The sequence below is a fragment of the Etheostoma cragini genome, chromosome 6 (genome assembly GCF_013103735.1).
Source record: "Etheostoma cragini isolate CJK2018 chromosome 6, CSU_Ecrag_1.0, whole genome shotgun sequence".
Classification (NCBI taxonomy): Eukaryota; Metazoa; Chordata; class Actinopteri; order Perciformes; family Percidae; genus Etheostoma; species Etheostoma cragini.
The window spans coordinates 22,769,575-22,793,425 of record NC_048412.1 but is presented as its reverse complement, the minus strand read 5'-3'; the positions used below and the strand labels follow the sequence as shown (position 1 = coordinate 22,793,425).

The following is a 23,851-nucleotide window of genomic DNA, read 5'->3' as shown; positions in this document are numbered from 1 at the left end:
CTTTAAAAAGCCTTTAAAAGAATAAATAAGACCAACTCCTTCAACTGTAGTTCAAAACTGTAATTGCTTGGAACGCGTTTAATCTGTACATCGTCCATTCCGCGCCAGTTGATGGAGTCAGCTCGGGTTATCCCAGCAGTCAGCCAGTTGCAGCAGCGGTCTCCATTTTAACTTCGACACCGAGCCATACCTCACGTGTCCTGGGCTGTCTCTCTCACATGACCCGAGTGTTTGTTCCCGTGATCAGCACTTCCATCTCCGTCTGTGACACCGAATAACACTTTTTATCATAACCCTGATGGATATGCTTGAACAGAGTCTGGACAACGCAAGGTAATCGACAGTCGCCCAAAATGGCTAACTGGGACAAGCTAGCTACAACATGCTATTTCGGATAGCTAGTTTACGACGCTAACTAAGGCCTGACCTAAAACTGTTGTTAAAATGAATTCAAGCTAAAGAATGTGTAAGTTTGAAAGAGAAGTGGAAGACTTTGCAAGCTGGATAGCTGTCTAGTCGTATCCTAGAGGACCAATGTCCAGTTGTGAAAAACATGATACTTATTAGTTAATAACAGTAACGTTACGATAGCCAGGTTAGCTTAGGCTAGGCATTAAAACACAAAACAAGTGCATCAGCCACGGCACGTTAGGTAACCTGAGGACAGTAGCAATGTTGTGTTTTTACATTGCAATTGTGATGTTGGTTGACTGGCGTCTTGCACAACTTTACCATCAGCTAAAGCAAAGTTGAGGGTCAGTAATTATATTTATTTTATCAGGAATACTCACGAACGCTGGTTGCGTTGAAACTGAGTTAACGTTAGTTGTTTTTCGGGTTTGCAGCCAAGAAAAGCAAGAAGAAGAGGTTGTCCAGACATCTGAAGGTAAGTATGTAACGTTGCCTATTAAGCTGTCATGGACATCTGGCAACTCGCACCATATTTTGTATAACAAATTACACCCGAAAGTATCCAATTCCATTACATGTTTTTATAGAAGTTATCGCAGGACGCTTTAGAGATAGAGTAGGTCTGGACCACACTCATTTACATAGACCCAATCATATTTGCAATAGAATTCGGTGCGACAGATGCGAGGACAGACTTCCTTTTAACAGGCAGACACCTGGGTCTAGGTGGGCGGCCATCTGCCTCAATCAGTTGTGAGTAGTGAGAGAGAGAGATTAGGAAAGAAATATAATTTATAAAAATCATTTATTATTTATATAAATCAATATTAATGTAATGTTGTTGACAAATTATATTTTGATGCTAAGGCAACATTGTTATTGCAAATTTTTAGTGCAAATGTTTCACACAGAACTGAAATGAACTCCAGTAGCTTTTTTTTTCTGCTGCTAAAATTCGACCTCACGGGGAACCTAATTTATAATGATCAGTTCTTTGTTAAATGTGTTCTTAGGCCCTGTCTTTTGTTGTCTGTCCCTTGTCCGTCTTAAATGTCTACTTTAGGTAGTAATTGTACTTTATAGTCTATAATGTGTGTGTACAAAATGTAGCCGGTCTCAAATGCAATTTTGATATATTTTAGTTTTTATATATTTTAAATGTGTGTAAATGTGTAACACCACATAATCCATGCTGAAACGTTGTTATGTTTCACCGTATACAGAGTATATGGTTGAAATTACAATACAATCCACTTGACTTGATTTGAGTAAAGCTCCTTTTAATAGAGAGAGAGAGAGAGAGAGAGAGAGAGAGAGAGAGAGAGAGAGAGAGAGAGAGAGAGAGAGAGAGAGAGAGAGAGAGAGAGAGAGAGAGAGAGAGAGAGAGAGAGAGAGAGAGAGAGACCATTCCCCAACAACTACATTAATACCTATGTATAATGAGGTGTGTGTGTGAGAAAATTTAGCATTTCTTTTCTTTGTAAACTGCAACATGCAGTGGTATTGTTTTCGGCAGCTGAACTCAGGGCTTGGTAGATGTCTTTATTAGTTTTGGTTCCTTTCCATTCTCACATCTGGCTTTTTCTGTCCTCTTTCCCCCCTGGGACGGAACAGGAGAAGAGCAGACAGCTGTTACAATAGCCAGTGTTCAGCAGGCCGCAGCATTTGGTGACCACAACATACAATATGAGTTCCGCACTGAAGGTGGTCAGGTAAGTTACTAATGGATGGAATTGTGGCACTACTTGTGATCGTTGTTTCTTATTGCCAGTGCCAGAAATTTACTCAATGTGGCCGTACTGCATTAGCGGAAAAAGTATTCAAATAGTTTACCTAAGTAAAAGTAGTAATATTATAGTATAACAATACTCAAGTAAAAGTCCTACATGCTAACTCGAGTAAAGTACAAAAGTACCGGCATCAAAATTATCATTGGACTTTAATTAGTAATGCATTAATGTGTTCATCACTTTAATGTCAAATAAATCAAATTTATTAATCAAATAAATGTAATGGAGTATACAAAATTTGCTTCTGGAATGTAGAGTAATGAAGTAGCATAAAACCAGAATTTTTAAGTAAATACAAGTACCTCAAAACTGTACTCAAATGCAGTACTGGAGTAAATGTACTAATGTTACATCCCACCATAATGGGATATAGTTCTAAAGTTTCAGCGTGAGATTGCATCTGTTCAGCACTCAGAACAGAAAACAGAACACTTCAGAATTATTGTCAGATTAAATAAACGACCATGGACGGTTTGTGCAGAGCCATAATAAGCAACCGACAGAGCTTCACATTACATATTGATGTATGTGGTTGAATGGCTTTAGTTGCATGCAAAGCACAACATGACAGTGGTAGTAGATCATGTGATATGTGTAAGCGCTGTCAGGAAAAACCTGAGTTCCACTCACGAACATTGAGAGGGACTTGGGGGGTGTTTTTGGATAAAGACATAAATAGACATGGGTCATAAAAAGTACTTTAATTTATAGATTTTCTGCAAAATATAAATTAAAGTTCTATACAGTATATTGTTTTGCTGTGTTGTGTTAGTGAAGAGACCACATAGTCCACCACCACTGTACCACAGCACAATTGAGAAATGTTATTATCTCCCTTTTTAAATGATTTAAGCTGAAAGCTTCTGTAAAGCCTGCTAGTTTCATTATAAAAATGGTCAGAGTTAGAACAATAAGTAACCTCGATCTAAGTTTCAAACTAAGGCATGCTGGGTCCTTAAATTAGAGAAAATTGGCTCTGGAAAGTCCCTAAAAAGTCCATGAATTTGATATTTAAGAAGGTTTGAGAGCCATGTATGCACTCAGGCAGTGGTTAGTGAAGGACAATGGGACAGTGATGCAATAAAACCCCAAATGATTCATATTCTCTATATGAAATTGTGTGCTAATGAAGTTGGTTTATCCTTTTTGTGATAATTTACTCCGGAGGGAATAAAGTCAGTGATCCATGTGGCTCACTTGGCGTAAACAAGGCGATGGTGAGAGATCATGTGATTGCAGTCTGGTCTGGGATTGGCATGGGGCCGCTGTCACATGTCAGTCAGGAGGAGAGTCACATGATGGAGGGATACAAATACTGATTCTTGGAACAAGAGAACTCACTTTTTTTTATTTTTTTAAATTGAATCAGGCACATTCTGAAGCATAAGCAAATTGAGAAGGATACAATATGCTTATGCTTCAGAATGTGCCTAAAGTGAGATGAATGCACTACTGCGATAAGGGCTATAAGTTCACATACTAGGCTTGGCTGAATGGAAGCAATAGATATGCTAAACAAATCTACAAGTCAGGTAAGGCTTGATTTGGACAGTGTATGCATGTTAAAGGGACTGTAGTAAATTATATCAAAACAATTGTTTGCTCACTTTGTTTTCCTCTCATTCTCTCTCCCCCTTGCAGGTGACGTACCGTGTTGTTCAAGTGACTGACCACCAGCACCTCGAGGGAAGAGACGATGGGGGAGGAGCAGTGAGTGTTGTCTCTACAGCCGCCTTCACTGGGGCTCCTCAGGCTGTGGCTCAGGTACCAACATCTCCCCCTTTTTTTTTTTTTATTGATCGAAGATAACCCATTGGTAGTATGGACTGTTTTAAGACTAACTGCACGCTTTAGTCTTCAAGTAATGCAACGGTCTTTAAAAGGGAAACCACCTAAACTAATAACTTAAATACAATATATTATTTCTGTGGCTGAGGAAAGTTTAATCAATATTTGTGAACATGAGCTGCTTTCTCCTAGCTTGGAGCTGCTCCACAGACAATGACAAAGACCCACAGAATTATTATTTATTTTTTAATACTTAAATGAGCTGAATTCTATTGTGGTGTTCTCAGTTCTAAAACAGTGTCATCTATAACATCTTTGCCAATTCATTGTCTATGAAGGAGTTTCAGACTTTGATACTATATTTTACAAATTGAGAGTTTCAGCACTGTAGTTTTTGGATTTGAAAGTGAGTTGTTTACATTTATATTTGAGAATGGGTTTAGTTCTCCTTTAAGAAGGCTGGCGGCATTTTACCTTTTACCGTTCAGTCTGCCTTAAGAAATGAAAACCAACAATGAATTAATCCCACTAACAAGTATTGCCTCTGTAGACGGATGTTGCTTGCTTGTGCCATAAAACCCAATGTTGTCCAAACATGAAAGAGACATATTATTATACAGGGTGACATATTCCTTCTTTGTCATTAAAGATGCAGGAGTGAGTAATTCTTCTGAGCTTCTCAAACTAGCAAAGCAGTATAAAGAGTGAGGCGTGTGTCTGAGCATGACACAGAGCTACTCACGGAGAATAAAAATGCAGTTGCAGAAGGGTTTTAGAATAAGGCACACTAGCAAATTCAAAACCATACAATTTTCCTTGCAAGAGCAGATCAGATTTGTTTTCATTTTCGGTACACTAATGTCTTTACTGACCTTGCTGGTATCTTTGCTAACAAGATCACTGCTGCTTCTTTTTCTTCCCTTAATCCCAGATGTCAAACTACACTGCGTCTTACTTGGAGGGTCTAGAGGGGATACCAGTATTGAGTCTGACAAAGACCGAGGTGTGCGTTTACCTGCTGTGACTGCTCCATTGCTACTTGTTCAAGCCTTGCCTCTGTCTCCCTCTTATCTGTCACAGGCTGTGATCCAAAACCCTTTCAGTAATGGTGGAAGCCCAGCAGGAGAGGCGGTGGGAGGGGAGACGCGCTTCGCTTATTTTCCCGCAACTGCGGTGAGCGACGGGACTGTGTCTGTGCAGGCTGCCACCGACCCTACACTAACACAGGCAGGGGGTGAGTCAGTTCTCACACTCAATTTGGCTTGAAGATCGTGGCAGTGTCTCTGAAAATAATGGCTAAATTAGCCCCATAGCAAACAGGAGTGTTTTGAGTACCATAATGAGAGCACAACGGTCCTTTTTTCAGTAGTTGTTAATGAACCAAGATCCCCGCAGCTTTGGCTGATGTGAAAGAAAGTAGGGCTAAATAAACTTTAGATTATACATTAGAATGCCCTGTTTAGGCGAATACCGTCATTGAAATATGATTTCTGAAAAAGGTAGACATAGAGTTTCCCTCCAACAGTGGCTCAGCTTTTTTTTTAATGTGTTCAAAGGTTAATTAGATTCTCTACACTAAGGTTTTACTTACTTTTGAACAATGAAAATATTTTCACAATATGTCACACACACCCAGCAACATATTCGGTTCAATTTAAAGTTCTCTGCTCATTAATATATATGATATATTAAAATATGGTTTCTCTAACAGTTTGTCAATGTGAAATATTATCTTAAATAAAGTCATGCAACAGATTCTCTATAACTGAGGATATTGCGTTACCTGCCGCGCCAGGGGTATTTTACTGAACACACTTCCTGTCTCCTTAATGGGTGTGGCATCGTGTGTGGATGGATGAAATTTCATATTTGCATTAACTCCCACGACTTCCCCAGCTTTCTATTTGCTAAAAGATATTTACACAGTTGACGTTAGCTCACCTGTATTGCCGGATCTCGCGAGAGAATCAGGTCTTTAACAAAGCTAGTTTTCTCCTGATTGGTCCACTTGAAAAATGCCATTTTAGATTTAGAATGTTTGGTAGATACTGTATGGGTCTTGTGAAAAAGGATTCTGATGAAGTACTTTGGTGATTTTGGGGGGGAAAGAATCTGTCACGTTCACTTTTCCTATTGGAATCAATACACTCAGGACCTCCCACTAGTCTCCTAAAGAGGCGTGGCAGTGGTGAAACCCCCTTGACTCTGAGTTGGGACGTCTCGGTTTGAAACCGTCTCTGGTTACTCTGATCATATTTACTGTGTGCTTCATGTCACATGTCCACAGACTCTGCTGATCTTCCTCTTTATCGCCATATCTCATCTTCTGTCAGCACTAAGTGTTCTCGCGGTTTTATTGTGGGGATCCAGACGAGGCTAGTGGACTGTGAAAAAGGGGGGACAGGGTTTGGTCTACCTCTAGAGCAGTATGTAGCCCCCTGACTCTGTCATACACAACTAGCATCTGCTTGTTCTGGTGTACTGTTGCCTAGATGGTGTTTATGGGAGGACCTTGTAATTAATCACCACGTGATTCTGCTGGTGTATGTGCTTTTTACCGCACTGGCCCAGACTAGTGCTGTGCACATGCAAGAAACAGAGACCTGTACCTGCATCTCGAGACCCAGTTTAATCCAATCCAATCTGATCAGATGTTGTGTTTTACCTATTCCTTTTTGAAAGAGAAAGGCATGCTTGTGGCTATAATGCACATTTGTGAGTCTAGTGCTTCAGCAACGTTTATTTTCTTTATTGATTAATCCGCTGATTAGGTTCTTGATGAATCACTTGTTTTTACAAAATGTTAAAAAACTTAATATGCTTGTTTTGTCCAACCAACAACAGAAGCCATAGATATGTAATTTACCCTCATATATTGCCAAAAACAGCAGCAAAGCCTCTCACTTCAGAAGCTGAAACCAAAGAATATTTGGCATTTCTGCTTGAAAAAGAACAAAACGATTAATGAATTATCAAAATAGTTAATGATTAGTCAATTGACAGAAAAAGAATCTACTCATTGCAGCTCTAGTAGTAGAGGTGGCAACAAAACAAATGTAGCAGCACACAACACTTCACCATTTTATTTTATGTGCTTTTAAGGTATTAAGCCCATTTAAACAAATAAACCCATAACATCTTTCCTAGCTGAACAATACAAGTTAGTACAGGTCAATTGACACGCCTCAATTATAATTTGTATGATACACGGCAGCACAAAACCACAGACAAGAGGTGCTTGCTGCTTGTTGTGTTTTTTTCTATTGGGTGTTGTGAGTGGCTGCCTGGTGATGCCACAGAACGGGAAGAAGACCATGAGGTTTCTTTGCTGTGGGTAAGGGCTGAAGCCAGGGCCTTGTTGAGGGAAGTGGGCAGCTTTCCTTTCTGTGAGCCTGCAGCATTTTTAGCAGGCATGACACACTGGCTAAGGAGTGCACCTTAATGCTTTACAAGCTGCCATGTCTTAGGTGAGATGAGGTGAGGGATAGTGGAGGAAAGTGCGTGGGACTCTGGCAATGCGCCACATTCTGACAAGACTGGATCCAGCGTTAGGGGAGTGATTGACCTTCTACAAAGTATCAAAGTCTTGTCCTTGTGCAAGCATCATCTTGGCTTTCTTGCTTCTTTAACATTATTTTTAACCAAAAAAGACCCTCTTTTTTAAAACAAGCAATTCTGTTAAAACTGACCTGAATTTCATGCAACCATGAGACTGCCTGCTGCCAGAGAACACTGTAAAGGTGGGTTTGCCATGGTGAGGAAATTTCCTCACAGGTTAATAAACCTGTGATAACACCGGTGTACCCGATAACACCGTAAATGCTCCACCGCTGTGTCTCTCCAACTCTCTGTGCAAGCTTTTGCTGCGCTGCTCATTTTGACAGCTGCAGGGATGAAACAGGAGGCAGAAGCCCTGCATAGTGCCGCCCACTTCCTTTCGGAGCCCATGTTAATCATAGGCTGTACATAAATATCATGTTAACGATTTGGGCTGTTTAGAACAATTGTGCAGTTCAACAAAGAATGGTTTACATTAGAAAAGACCCTTTTGAATTTTTTTATCTTCTATGTAGATGCACTAGCCTACAAATCACAGCGGTAGTCAAGAATGATTTACTATTTCAAATATAGAGCTATTTATGTAATCTTTTAAAAATAACTTTTTCTTTCTTCATATTGCAATATATATCGCAGGAAGAAATATCACAATGTCAGATTTTTTCCAATATCATGCAGGCCTAACAGACATCCACTTGGACTTAAGGATGACCTGATTAGATTTTTTTAGATCAAAGGTCAAGGTCACTGTGACCTCACAAAACACATGTTGGCTGTGCGTGCGTCCGTCTGTCATTGTCCACATTCATGCCTACAACTTTGTGTTCTATCCTGTTCCTCTGGTTGTCCACCACAAGCTGATCGGTTCTGCTGATATTGGTTTCAGGTGATTGTTGTTGCACCATGTGACGAAGCTCTCTATCAGTCCTCAGTAAAAATAGTCTCTAAATAAACATAGCTTGTTTCCCACAGGAAACTAATCACTGAAATCATATGTCAATAAAGGAATCATTTCTATTTCCCAAAAATGTCTTGCAAATTGTCCGGTTCTTGGCAGAGGCATGAAAACATGACATGGTAATTCTAGTTTTAAAGAGGTATTAAGGTTTGAAATAATTTATATATGTTATGTTTCCCCCCCAGATTTTGGGGTCTTTAACCAGATTTTTAGTATTTCAAAATAATGTGTCAAAAAGTTAAATGTCCTGTTATCTGGTGCTACTGGGGATTTGTATCTTACAGGCCTCATAGCAAAGCTGAAAGGGATGGTTTCTGCATGCTCTACAGTGGAGTATGTGCATCTTTTTTTTTTTACGAAGTAACGGCTTTAAGTTGTTGTGAGATATTTCATGGGAGCAACCTGAGTCCGTCTTTAATGCCCATATGCCCTTCTGTCTCCCTTTTCCTCATTGCTAACTGATGACTGCCATGCCTTCCACAGGTCAATTTTATGTGATGATGACCCCCCCTGATGTCATTCAGACAGGCACCCAGCGAACCATCGCCCCACGCACACAGTCCTACCCTGCGTGAGTATCAGCGCTGTCAGTTGCTGTCAGACAGCATTGATATTGCATTCTGAGATGCAGCTATTTCCGATTACAAACCGTTGGTCATTATTTGTGAAACACTTTTGTTATCTTCAATGGAAATGCCACTCAAAATAGGCCATTTGGTAGTTACAGCACACAACTCATGAATTGCTTTTGAATGGGTTTAGAGCTGCCATTTACAGCAATGAATTATTTAATTTCAGGTATGACTTTTTGTCATGGTTTTAACCCTTTAATGCAAGAATTACACACATTTCAACATTCAACATTCACACATATTGAGTAAACAAAGCATGCTGAATTGACTTAAATCTAAATGCTAAGAGGAAGAGGCAGTCGGAAGTCGGAAATGTGCAGGGATTTGGTGATTGGCAGAGGTCTATGCAGAGAGAAAGAGCACCAAAACCGGTTGGAATTTAAGACAGCTTCCCCAGCTATTTAAACTACCATAAGGCTCAGTTTATGCTGCAACATTAAATGTGACTGTAGTTGCTGTCTTCCTGCTTTACAACCCACTGTGTTGCTGTCCAGGGTGTCTGTTGTCTCTTGAGTTTACTGGGAAGGTTGTTTTTATAACAAGGATATATTATTATTTTTTTACCCCATCCTGGTTTTTATCCTTCTCCAAAATCTTTGTTGTTTAACTCAAAATTCACAACATGCATCATTTTAATCACGCATCAAAAGATTCCGACTCTCTTCAACTGTTAGCCACATGCTGGTGATTGCCGTGATTAAGATAATCAGCAGTCTCATGTGAGCAAAGAAGACAAACTGAGTTATCATTTTAATTGCGTGATACCTGCCTTGTTCTGGCCTACCACGGATACTTGTATAGAAGAAGAATTCTAACCAGCTTTATTTCAGATTCAGAGTTCACTTGAGAGCCAAAAGCACACTAAACCTGAGCAAATAAGGCCGATGAACGTCATTTTGGTCACCCAATGAACACGTGACCATTTATTGAATTTAATTAGCACTGACCTTAGTAAAAATTCCTCCATTTCCCCCCTTCCCCCAGGCTTATTCTTAAACACGTGAAATGTCATAGTTATTTAGCTTGAGCACCTGCATGGAGTGAATACCAGTGGTTTTAGGACACAATATATTAACACTGGTTGTTCTAGCTAGCACATAAGCTCCAGTTTGGCTCATGATAGTTGAAAACACACACACACACAACACATACACACACACACACACTCAGAAGAAAGACACCAGACTATTAACTTTCTCTTTCTTCCATTTATCATTTGCCAGTTGGGGTAAAATAGGTATGATATATGGGTATATATATATATAAAATATGGGTATGACAACAAGAACGTTGACTGCTTCTGTGATTCTGTGAAAACTTTAGATTTCTCAAATATTTAGGCCCCTTTGTTGCGGGCATCATTGCGTAAAGTTGTAGATCCGCCTTAAATTTGGCAGCGGGTCTGCAGCTTTTGATGCTGCTTGATATTCACAGCGTACAACTGACTGCTTTCCAGTGAAGAGTAAAGGACAAGCTTTGCTGCGGTGTACGTCTGCATTGCCATGTGTTGAAGTACAAAGTGAACTGTTTTTTTCCTTTCTCACAATGCCTATCTGCAATATGTTTGTTCTTTTTATTTCCTGTTGGATGAATACTTTACGATGATGACACAAGCCTCAGAGTTATATATTTAGGTGCAAACTAATTAAAAGTGACATTATCGTTGACATGTGAGTAAAATGAATGAAAATTTCCCACCCTATCTGCCGTTCGCAGAGATGAAAACGAGCTGCTGCAACATGAAGGTTTAAACTGGTGAGGACAGTTTGCACATTTCTTTCACACACTTTTATTTTATTTATTTATTTACAACCAATGAACCAATCAAATTAGATCACAAGAAGAAAGAAGAAGCACACAAACCTCTGCCCTCCTCTTTTTTGCCCTTCCCTTCCCCTCATATTAGTCCCTGGTGATTTTTCCTTCTCTTGATGTGTAAGACACAGATGTAGCATTCTTTTCAGTGCTGACCCCGATCCATTATGGTTAGTTGTGCTGGTGGCAAACATGTTTCTCCATTAGGACTTTTAGGTCATTGTTCTCTATCTGGAAACAACTGGCTTTTAATTTAGTATCTTTTTTTTTTTAAGTGCCCTCTGTTGTAGTTTTGTTCTCATTTAGCCTAGTTTCAAATAAGTTAGAGTATTTGAAGGTTTCTTTTGAGCTCATACAAGGTGTATTTTTCTTGCAGATGTGACATGAATACTAGGAGAAATGAAGCCAATGAAAACCATGTGTTGTCAATCCCTTCTACATAATTGTTAGCACGGAAGTGGTTAATGGCCATTAAGGCTCCTCTTTGTTAATATCCATTGAGAGAACATGAAGTCCAAGCTGCAGTCACTTGTATCTTAGTATAGACTTAAATGACTCGTTGGCCCTGGCTTGGTGTAATACTGCAACCTAATGACATGGGAGTGCAGAAGGAGTGCCAATTGCATTTTCTCTTTCAAAAATCAATATAAGATTAAACAAATGTGGTCCTCGTCTACACCCATGCTTTAAATTATATGGATAAAGCACTTAAGTAGCGGAGGTTCATTTTCTGGATTTCTCTGGCGACAGTAATTCTCATGAGCACTGATATGATGTGTGCTTCTGTAACTTGTTGAAAGCAAGAAAAAATACATTCCTGTAGGCCTTTGCATTTAGTTATTCATACAGTCGTCCACATTTTTTTTTTTTTACACTCCTAAGAGTACTGTTTGACTGAATCCATTATACAACTGAAATCCCATTAAGATGCACTGAGATACAAGAGAGACTGCAGTTTGGCTTTGCTGACATATCTCAAACTGAGATATCAGCCGTCGAGTTGTTTTGATGGGTCACAAATTCAGAATAATGATGTGTCTCAGAAGGACAGACAAGGAGCAAGAATGACCTTACAGGACATTATTAACTTTATGCACCGAGTAAGCAGCAATGCAGCCAAAAGGTATAGTTACATTATTTTTCTGCACTGAGTGAAATATGAATTGTCTTCCATTAGTGAGACCGAAACATGGTTGAGATATTCAGTAGGCCACCGATATGTATTGTATGCGTTATTGGCCTGGCCATACTGTGGTGGGTGTTTTGATAATTCTTCCTGTCACGTCTCAGGGACTTAATTAAAAGAATACCTGAGGGGGGACCCAGGCAGGAGACAGTTGTGTCATTAGCTGCGAGCCCAGACTCCAATAGACAGCATCTGTTTTTTAACAGTGTTGTAATTTAACAGCATAATAAAGCAGAGAGCTCCCTTCGGGCCACACCTGCGAAGAGGACAGCCAACCAGAATAAGAAGGTTGGACGGCTCTCAGTATTCCAGTCAAAGCAGCACAGCTTCGGGGCATCAGGGCGGCAAATGCGGCCTCATATGGAATGTGCATCTGTCAATGTTCCTACCAAAGGCACCACACAACTTCAGTAGCTCCTTTTTAGATAGCACACATGTAGGGGCAAAGGCTGGGATTACAAAAGGCTTGGATTTATAGATAACAGTGAAGAATAGTTTTCAATGGTCACAGGATTAGGTGAATTTGGGGGGATTGGATTTGTTCCTGATTGCACGGTGCCAAGAGATGGAAGATATTGTAGCATTTTGAAAGTGTTTTATTTCCTGTCTGTCTGCAGGAAAATGGATGGGCCGCGAACGCCGAGAGATGAAAGGAGAAGAGCGCAACATAATGAAGGTGGGTAATTAACTATGATTGTGGGGCTTTTGATTTCATCAGACAGTTCAGTGTGGTGCCTAAATGGAGCATTTTTTTGTTGAAAGGAGCCCTGTCAAAATATTCTATTAAGAAAAGAAAGCATATGTTTATGGAACGGCCACCTGAGGGTGATGTTGAGCTGTCAAAGTCAGGCAGTATTTGGCACCCATGGTGCAACCACTAAAATGATGAGATGTAGGAAATTAAAACGTGGTCCTTAAAACCAGAATTACCACTGATCTCTCAATAAAAATAAAAAAAGCATCAGGAAATACTGCATACATTTATATATATTGTATAGTTTATTTTTATTTTTATTTAACCTGTGTCTATTTAACATTCCATCAGTTGAAAGGCGGCGAAGAGACAAGATCAACAACTGGATTGTCACGCTTTCCAAGATCATCCCAGACTGTAATATGGACAGCACCAAGACGGGAGCAGTAAGCACTTCACTCTGCACTGCTGCTAATCTTTTACTGACGTTTTGGTTTTCAAATGGTCACCAATCATCTCTGTCCTTTTTAGAGCAAAGGAGGCATCCTGTCTAAAGCTTGTGACTACATCCGCGAGCTCAGGCAAAGCAACCAGCGGCTGCAGGAAAGTCTGAAGGAAGTGGAGAGGATACAAGTGGACAATGAGTTGTGCAGGCAGCAGGTATGAATATCAGTGTGTGCTGTTGACTACAAATATTGGCATCAGTGACGTTTCTCGGACTTAAATAAAGAGTAAAGAAGGCCTATGAATGATAATGTCAAATTCTTCGTTTGAGGTGGCTGGCTGTAGCAGATAAATAAAGTCACATATAATAAGGCAGCCATAGTGGGCTGCATGTGTGTCTGTGAAGATTGCAACTGCATTGAATCAATTCGTTTGCTTTGGAGTGCATTGCAACTTCCTTTCACTTATGTCTCAGGAGCATGAAATCCACCTTGCCCCATATGCATCTTCATTTCTCCAAAACAGACCCCCAGAGAGACTTCAGGCTTTGTAGCTGATCATCATAGCCTGACAAAGAGGATCAAAAGAGTTTGCGCTTATATAATGAGAAGTGTTACCTGAAATCAGCGCTTTGAGAGACTGCAGGAATAGTAGACACAGGGGTTATGTGAGAACTAACTGCATGCTAATGCCCTCAAAGTATTGTGAAATATTGCAGCTCTGAGGCTGCCACATGTCCCCATTGAATCCCAGGTCTGCGAGGCAATATATTCTTATTCTGATGCTCAAAGCTCAATATCCTTTTCCCAGTTCCTCAGTGGGGAGGCAGAGAATTCGGGATTCACCCAAGGGAAATGTAGTGAAGTTGACATACCTCAAGATTTGATTTGATGCAGTAGGTTGTGGACAGGGGGTTTCTTTGCAAAGAGCTGTACATACATCTCTTTAATCCCAGGGATTGAATAGCCCTGTGTGTACATTACACACAGCCAGCACTCTTCAGTCTTCAAACGAAAAAAGTTTGGTCTGTAAACTTGGAGCAATATTTTGCTGTCCCAGGGATGAAGATGTTGATAATGAGATTTCTTTTCTTTTTTTTAAGATTGAAGAGCTGAAGAACGAGAATGCTTTGCTTCGAGCGCAACTCCAGCAGCACGGCATTGAGATGGTTGGAGAGACACCGCCGCAGTGAAGCAGAGACACAAAGAACAGGGAGTGGCACCCCCACTCAGACATACAACCAACACGTTGGAAAAGAAGGCGAGATGGAGGAGTTATGAAGAATCACTTTCTTTTTAGTGAATGCACCATTCCCTGAGCTCCCAGGTGGCAAACCCCTTAACTGGCAAAATTTTGGCTGTACTTCTGACTTTTTCAATCCTATTGAGATAACCACGTGTTACAACTCAGTGGAAATGTGCTCCAAGAAAAGCTGCCCACTCACCGCCATCAGAGTGCTACACTAGCACTATGAAAGACAACCTCTGCTGAACTCTTCCCTTGTTTTGTATTTATGTAGCCTCACTCATGGACTATGGTGTTTGTCATTTAATTTTGTCCCCTGTCAGAGATTTTATCCCCCCCAAATTGTTGATTTGGATTTCTTTTGTGCTTTTATTCTGTTTGTATTTTTGAGTTCTGTATTGATATGTTGTTTTTAGCTGCTTTAATTTATTAGTCTGCTTGCTGACCCAAGCCTTGTTGGAGACCAGTTACATTGAAGTTCATGCACCCCAGAGAACCAGATTGAATTTTAAGTGAGAAAACAGGAAAGTATGCAAACCATTGTGATTCTACAGACCGAAATAATGTTAACCACACAGCCCACCTGTACCCAAAGACAAACAAGGAGCTGTGCTGGCCGATGCTTCTGAGCTGATTTATGTAAATAGGATTTCTCGTGTGTTAATACAGATGTTACAGAATGTTAGAGCAGATTATCTCTGGGAGTAAACAATCAATAACTCATTAAATTCATGCTGACCCTTTGTCATAATAATTACCACGAAGTGTGTGCAATCTTGGAGCTTGATTTGAAAGAAATAGTGGTATACTTGAATTGTTGGGCATTTGCTTAACGAGAAAAATAACTCAAAATTCAACAAATTGCTGGTTAAGTTCCAACTGTTCAAATGCTATTTAACTACAAATTGAAATGTATAAGTGTTAAACATGAAGACCATTAACAAACCCAGCGTGCTGGATTGTGGACTGGAGATGGGTGCGATGCAAATTCCAACTTTTGCCAAACTATACATAGATACTGCAGGTTTTATTTTCATCTTTTGTTCATGTGTGATTTACAGGTGTCTTAATATGTGTAGGAATAATCCCCACATGTTTCATTTCAACCTGTGTGCTCTATTTTGGTATTGCAATACTTCAAATGCAGCTCAACGCACAAGGGGGGAGGCCCCCTGGAGAGTGGCAATCAAGACTCAGCTCACTATGGAATAGGAGTACACAGAAATCTTGTGTGTCAAGTACAACTCTGTTCTCCATGAAATGAAGTAATAGCTTGGAAGTAGCATAACTTGGATATGATCACATATTTCTCCAACCACTCAGGCAAACAATAAGTACACTGTAATGGTTTTACAAACAGAAAAAAAGCCAATATTAACATTGTGGATGATTTTGTGAATGAATCTACATGATGGGTTTTTGTTCTGCTCTGGGCGATGTGAGTGAAAGTAGAAGAGAGAGATCAAGCTTCTGAGCCACTTATTAGAGTGCGATTGCTTCTCCTTGTGTCAACAGCTCAGGATCCAGCAAAGCAAAACCAACACTCAGACCCCTGGCAAAATCAGGCAGACTATCACGTTTTAATATCTCAGACTCTGCAAGTTAACAGCTTGCGCTTTGGAAGTGCTGTTCTGCTTCTACTGCTAGATTCAAACCTGATATGGATGGTGCAAGTGTCTGATCTATCAAATGAGGCTCCTAGCCAAAGTTGAATGATAGATGTTTTTGCAGTAGAAATTTTTTTTTTTAGACCTCAGTGAGAGCAGAGCACAGAGTATGAATGTGATGACATGAATAATGCTTTGGAAGATGGATGTTCTCAAATGAAAGGTCACTTGTGGCTAATTCTTTTTTCTAGCGTTTCTTATTTGAAATGGCAAAAGAAAGAAAAAAGCCTCTTTTTCTCTGTAGAAGCCTCACTGTTCTCAGGTTAGATTTTAAGACATCTTTTCTAAGAAAATGGTGGAAAATAAAACTTTAAACTAGCTAATAACCTTTATGGACTTTGGTCGTGGCTCATTGTCCTCCTACAAGTCTTGGACGTATACACACATCCATTCTTTATCTTTGTGCAGTTGTCCCTTCTGTGTTTTTCCGTCAGTTGGTTAGCAGAATATCTGAAACATTATATGGATAACATATAAACATATGGATGAATGCATGAATTTATTGGTCATAACCAAAGGGAAGAGTCAGAAGTTTCAGCTTATACCAGGCCCCCCCCTTCTCACATTTTTAAGTAACAATCACATTGTCAAGGAACAAAATTGACAATAAAGATAAACTAAATTATACAAAAAAATAAAGAACAATTACCCAGATAACTTTCTACATGCATACATACAAGCTTACACCTACATATAAGCATGCACGCCTACATATACCCATAAGGGTCAGTACTTGTTGTATATACAGTACATTGCCACCCTAAGATGAATGATATCCTATATAATGATGATAACTATAATGATAAAAATGATGGTCATCATCATCACTATTATCAACATTCTCACACATTAATATTACTCAATTTCTGTATTTAACTAGTGTCATGTCTTTGAACCCTTTTTTTATTTGAAGACATTCATATTACTTTTTAATTCCTCTGGTAATGTGTTCCATAACAGAAGAAATGGACCTGCTTTTCATTAGTGTTACAGGTAGTTTTCAATTGAGTTCACCTCTGAGGGCACAACCCCCTTCTCTTTCTCTAAACATGGTTTGTATGTTGAGAGGTAGTAGGCTATTTCAAGCTTTATACAGAACTAACAGTTTTCTGGTTCACAAGGTCCATGAATGTCAGTGTTTTGACTTATTAAATAAGGGATTAGAATGATCATTGAAGCCAACACTATTCACAATTCAAATTGCTCTTTTCTGAACTGTCAGACTATTCTGTAGAATGGTTGTGCATGCATTACCCCAAATGTCAACACAGTACTCCAAAATTTATAGATCTGTGGTTAAGAAAGTGTCTGACTTTACTCAACACCTCAATGCTTCTGGAAACCCACCAAATCTCATCAGAGATTGATTCAAATATTGGCAAATCATGATTGGTGTAAAGGTTCACATGACATCACCTGTTCCAATGGACACAAACACAGATGAAAGCACAAACACAGCGATATGTCAAAACAACCACAAATTGTGTTCATGCAGAACAGCATCCCTTATCGTGAGAAACTGATCGAGAAATAGGCCCATGAAATTAGTGTGGCCTATTTAAGACTGCTGTACTGTCTAATACTTGCGCTTGAACAAAATTAGGTTAACACATCTACTCTGAGGGATCTGGAGAAAACTAATTATGGGGCAACAGCAACATGATCAATTTAGGTGGCAGCAAAACAAGGGTCCTGAGTCTTGATTACCACAATTCACCGTTGTATCAAGCTCCAATACTCCTGGACATGGTTGGAAGGTTTATTCTCTAAAAATGCTCAGCTGAGCAGGATTCACTACATGGCAATGCAGTTCCAGATGTAACATTTTTAACACATTCTCTATTTTTAAAATAAATTCTGGAGGAATATGCTTCTTTGGGGGAAAACAAAGCTCTCTCTGCTTACACTTTAGTTCATCCAATCGATTGATCAACACACTGGTAAAATGGAAACCAGTAAGTAGTTAGAACACACAGAGGGCACCTTGGGTGAGTAAGATCAATGGCGGATAAAAGGCGCATCTAAGCCTTCAGTAAGATTGAGTTTGACTTTGCAGGTCAAGGCATCTTTCAGCCGTTCTTAAAGAGGGAGCAGCCATGGCTTGGATAATCTCTTAAGTGCGGGCTGGGATGCTGAACACGCCCAAACAGGAAGATTATTTATAATTTACAGACTCATTATCTATCAGCATTAATTAGGCTGTGTTAAATTTGCCTCAGTTTTGTCTTGCCGACCTCCTCCAGTGTCTCCAGACTTGTCAGCTGCCATTCAAACAGACACGCACGCACGTACGCACGCACGCACGCACACACACGCGCACACACGCACGTACGCTCGCAAACACTCACACACGCGCAGCTAGCCAGCCAGGCGTCTGTGTGTCCCTGTCTCTGTTTGAAGTGGCTGATCTCTGATCCCACGTACCTCTCTGATTGGGACATACTATTCCCTGTCCGTCTGTCTGTCTGTCTGGCTGTCCGTCTGTCCGTCTGTCTGTCTCTTTCACCCCAAACCTGTAAAAGCTCTCTGAAGAGAGAACAATGCAGACTTGAAATGAAGTTGGTTTGGAAAAAGAACCCTAAAGCGAGACAAATATTTCTCACATTCTCTATCAAATTTAATATGCTGTGAGTACAAGGTATTGTTACGTTTATCTCTCAGTGCAGATAATTCACATACAATTAATTGATGTATTAATTGGAAGATGAAGAGTCTCCGCTTTGGGCAACACATTGTTATTACTGAAATCAAATGCAATGGCTGTAAAACAGTAGCTTATGTTCGGTCAATACTGAGCAAGATATCTGTTTCCACGTTTGCCTCGAGGGTGGGAAAAAGCCACCCGCTGTAAAATCCTTTTTAAATTTGTGTTTAGGCACGTCTACCAAAGCACACGGTTGATTGATTTTCATTGAACTCGTGCTGGGCCAACACATTCTGCTGGAAAGCCACAGTTTCATGTCCTGCAGGCTTGTCTTACCTATGTGCCTTTTTGTGAACTACAGGAGCACTCAGGAGCATGTATTGTCTACTGCCTCGGCCTGCTTCACATTCTCTCTCTCGGAGGTTGTTATTTGTTGAAAAATGTCTGACAGAAAGAGTCTTATTCTACCTGACATACAATGCTCCTCATACCTTGTACACCACACTGACTCATCTTTCTTGGGCCTACATTAATAACTACACGGCATGTGTCTCGCTCATAATAGTAGTATCAGCACAAAGATATGTATTCTGCTGCTGTCAAAGATGGGAAAGGAGTGAGAGCCAATTCTTATTGCTTTTTCAGCAGCCATGGTGTTGGATTCTACAGTATTTAGATCAAACTGACAGGCAAATACTGATTGCATATGTGGAAAGACATGTCTGACTTCAAGTGCTCATGTTATGCTCATTTTTAGGTTCCTAATTGTTTTTAGAGGTTATAGTAGAATAGGTTTACATGGTTTCATTTTCAAAAAACACCATGTTTTTGTTGTACTGCTCATTGTTATTGTTTGAGATAAGCCTTTTTGAGCACAAATAGAAACATCAGATAATTCAGATGACTCTTAGCAGATGTTCTCTGAAATTCTTATTTATTTAAAAAATGTGTTTAGCAATATACCAATATGATTTAACAACTTCTCAAGCAGTAAGAACCTTACGTCAAGCATCTGAAATCAAATAGATTGAAATGGAGGATCAAGATCAAAATCAATATGGTATAATCCTTTTGTTGTCATGATCATTTTAAGGGAATTTAGCTAGTTCTTAAAATGTCATTAGGCCTGACACTGTGGACATGTCCAGGAATGTGTTGTAACATGCTTCTGATTCCACACAAACTGGGGAATTCCCCAGTCACCATTCTCATTCAGCATTCAGAAACACATCTCCCTTAGCTCCATACTGCCCCTTGAGTCTGAAAAGTGACTTTACATTTGTCTAACGCTGAGGAGCAGTACCTGATCAGAGCCCATGACTACCAAAATTCATCGTTTGTTTACAAATTGACAGTTTCATAATTCCGTGTCCTAGTTTAGAGGAAACATGTAAACACTCAGGACAACGATGTGGCTGTGTTTTAGGGTTGAGGAGTGTTGTGTGTGGTGGGTTTGGTAGCAAACAAGCGGACTGAAGAGGAAGATGAGCTGACTATGTGGAGTGTCTTGCAGCTCCATATAAAGCAGTTGGGGACAGAGAGTGGAAGAAGGGGGTGAGAAATGGACAGGGGCAGGAACAGAGGACGATTGTGAAACAGGAACAGACAGGGGGCAATGCCCGATCAGGAGAAAAAGGCAGAGTGGCGCCTGCTGAGGTGAATTTGTCCGCCGTGCTGGTGCCTGTCTTTGTTTGGCCAGAAGATTCCTACTGATACCCTCGGTGGCTGATAGGAGACACATGCTCAGAAAAAAAACACAGGCCAAGTTACCACACTTGGAAAACCCCAATCTAAAAGCCCTTTTTTTGTGTGACCTTATTTCTTTTTTTCTTCTTCTTTTTCTTTGCTATGCTCACACACTCAGAGTGATCCTGAATAAACTATTCTTTGTTCTGGTACAGTCGTCCAGTGTCATATTCAGATTTTCCATGAGCTGAGTCATGCCTATTGAAGCATGACAAACAAAATGACATGTGTTCTTCGTGAGTGGACATGATGGGTAAGTTCAGGTAGTGGACTAGAGCCTGTTTTTGTCCATCAGAAAGAGAGACACACACACACACACACACACACAATGAAATGCCTAAACTATAGATAATGTAATGCTCTCCCTTCATATTAGACAAGCATGGGTGCATTCCAACAGATGTGGAGCCATTCATGGTTGTATTTGTTGACACTGATGTTGCGGTCACCCAAAGCAAGCACGCAGGCCAGCGGGGTTATCAGTGAACGAGACAGACTGACGCAGGGGGTCCCGCGACATGTTGTTGCACTAATTGAGTCAGCACAGGCAATTTGGAAAGACTTTGAAGGTATAATGAGATTTCAAATGACCCCTGATTTTATCAGCATGCACAGCCCACCGTTTATAAGTTTACACCATCATTTGGCTTTTTGTTATTTCATTTCCAGCATTATTGATTTTTGTATTATTCACAGGTTGATGTTGGTGTGAAATAGTTTTCTTACGCTGACAGGCTAATTAATCTTAAGGTGTTTATCGCTGCTTGCTTCAGAGATAAGGGTAAAAATGATTCTTACAATTTTAGGGTTGTGGTTTTTCTGTGCAATATGGGATATTATATATCATGTCTCTGTCGTTAAATTCACTTTGTTGTAATTTCACACTGTTTGAAATATATATCCACCCATCAATTATTAACATGCTGTGTGCCACGAAATTACTAAGGGTGTTTTTATAAAACTAATGCAGCTGTTCTTTGTCATGGGTGTGTAATTTATTTTAGATATAAAGAAATACAGACCAAGTATAAAAAGATAAATTGTGTTGTGTGCATAAAGTAATGATATGCAATAGATTTGTTTTGTTGTGGGCAATGCAACTCATCTCTGTCCAGACATAATAAACCTCATCAGATCACATTATATTCATCCTCAACTACTGCACATTGAAACACATTGACTCTCAAATAGAGGATTTTAATCCTGGCTACTGTTCTGCTGCTCTCAAAGGGATTTAATTTGCTTCAACTGCAGATTCCTGTGCATTATGCAAAAAACTGAATGTGTTGAAAATGTGGGGCTAATTATTCCATTTGAGAGGTTGTAATTACATCCTTTGGACTGAGCAATGGGTATTCCGAAGTGGCTCCTTCTCCTTAGTGAAGGATGTCCTGGGTCGAGACAAGTGCAGCTCGGTCAGCCGTGCGATAGATTGAGCCATGCATTTTGGCCTTTGCTGTGGGAATCTCCAGAGCTCTTTCCAGTTTATTCCAGGAAAAAGCCATTTTTTTTCATCACATTTGTAGATAAATCTCTACAAGCGTGAAGCGCTGTGTCAATACAGAATACATATTGCTCTCTCATAGTGTGTAAAATGATGGTCTCAAACCACCAACGGCTTGTTCATGTGTGGAATTATGTGTTCTGTCTGTGCAAAGAAATTTCATTTTGAAGTTTCTAGTTGATTTGATAGTGCTGAATAAATCCAATATAAAAAAGAGAAAACAGATCAGGGGACCCCAGTCCCCCCCCCCCCCAGTGTTGCAGCACTATGTAGAGGAGAAAAGAGGAGGTCAAAACTTCCCCAGTTGAGTTAGGTAACTGTTGCCAGGAATGGGCCGGGCCTCCCGAAGCGATGAGGCAACACAAACTCCAAGTGTGTATAAATACCGAAAGGCTCTGCATACTCAGCTATCAGACAGAGGAAGGACTCTAAAGATCTGACAAGGATCACAAAAAGAACTGAAGAAATCCACTTGCCCAGACAACCACCATCCATCCCAGGAGCTAAAGAAGACATTGAAAATATCGTGGTGCTCTTCGGTGGCCCGACGCCCATGAGAAAGAAAACCTATCATCTCTAACCTTGAAAGGCTTTAATAATTAAACCATTTAAACCCCTTAAAATGAAGGCATTTAGCATTGCAGTTGCAGTGACACTCGTGCTCGCCTTTATTTGCATTCTGGAGAGCTCTGCATTCCCATTCGCAGAGGTAAGAATTTGACTTAAACTTGTTTCATTCGCTTATTAGCTATAAACGTTTTGTCAGGATGCTCAGATGTGGCTCCTAAATGTTCATAATTCACTAACAGGTGCAAGAGCTGGAGGAGGCAGGGAGCAATGACACTCCAGTTGCGGCATATCAAGAAATGTCAATGGAATCGAGGACGGTATGTTCAATTGACTGAATGAATTAAACCAATTACTGAGAGCAAATTAAGATTTAAGTGGATGTGTTTTCCCTATGGAGTGCCCTGGTGCTCTCTCCACACAAGGAGAGGATGAAATGCTCATGTGTCTTGTCTTCTCTCACAGATGCCAGAGCACACCAGGCAGAAGCGCCAGAGCCACCTCTCCTTGTGCCGCTTTTGCGTCAACTGCTGCGGTGCCGTTAAGGGCTGGGTCATATGCTGCAAGTTCTGAAGATTCCTGCAACAACCACTTAATATAATTCTGTTACTGTTTCTTTTTCTTACCACAAGAAATTACCTTTTCTAGACCTCCTTCTTCAATGTAATGCCTGTTCTACACTGTTTTGTATCATTTTTAGAGAGGTATGATTCAAGCTAGAGCACTGAGAAAAAATTGAGCTATTTTTAGTATTTATTTTGTATTTTTTTAGTACTTTCAACCTGTAAGTCCTTTTGTAAGCTCCATGCTATGTAAATTATTTTCTAAAAATAATCCAGCACTGTCCTTCATCTAAATTAAGTCTAACAAGTTAATATTTTGTGTTGAATAAATAATGACCCTTTGAAGCAACTGCAAACATGTTATTTTTTTTGGAGGAAATTACTTAACAGCAGTAGGTCTTTACTGAACCATATCATAATCCTTGGGGCGTATGCTAAATAGTATTTCTGTTGTCCAGTGTGTGTCGTGAATCATGGGAAGAAATTAAGCGATGAAAGGCAATTTAACCTTTAATAGTTGTAAAATACTCAAGATATTGTTGGATTTGGTCTCACTGTAACTTGCACTCAGTGATGTTAATGCAGCATCTAAACACTACTAGCTTTAGATCTCCAGATGCCAGATAGTATTACCACATT

At 39.9% G+C, this 23,851-nt stretch overlaps 2 protein-coding genes across 7 annotated transcripts; both read left to right on the top strand.

Annotated features, from left to right (window-relative positions):
* Positions 1 to 91: 91 nt before the first annotated feature.
* Positions 92 to 16,518, top strand: LOC117946331 (upstream stimulatory factor 2). Of its 6 annotated transcripts, none has more exons than XM_034874403.1 (11): positions 92 to 333; positions 846 to 886; positions 2,026 to 2,123; positions 3,843 to 3,965; positions 5,070 to 5,223; positions 8,989 to 9,076; positions 10,854 to 10,892; positions 12,756 to 12,814; positions 13,184 to 13,278; positions 13,364 to 13,492; positions 14,379 to 16,518. In XM_034874403.1, exons 1-11 carry the CDS (start codon positions 299 to 301, stop codon positions 14,466 to 14,468), a joined length of 951 nt encoding a protein of 316 aa, XP_034730294.1. In that variant the 5' UTR covers positions 92 to 298; the 3' UTR covers positions 14,469 to 16,518. The 6 variants fall into 6 exon arrangements, with proteins under 6 accessions (XP_034730294.1, XP_034730296.1, XP_034730293.1 ...); XM_034874405.1 differs by having other exon boundaries at positions 2,017 to 2,123; positions 3,843 to 3,911; XM_034874402.1 differs by having other exon boundaries at positions 2,017 to 2,123.
* Positions 16,519 to 22,477: 5,959 nt separating this feature from the next.
* On the top strand, positions 22,478 to 23,561 carry hamp (hepcidin antimicrobial peptide). Its single transcript, XM_034874965.1, has 3 exons — positions 22,478 to 22,791; positions 22,892 to 22,969; positions 23,115 to 23,561. The coding sequence occupies exons 1-3, from the start codon at positions 22,705 to 22,707 to the stop codon at positions 23,220 to 23,222; spliced, it is 273 nt and encodes a 90-aa protein (XP_034730856.1). The 5' UTR covers positions 22,478 to 22,704; the 3' UTR covers positions 23,223 to 23,561.
* The last annotated feature ends 290 nt before the right edge of the window (positions 23,562 to 23,851 follow it).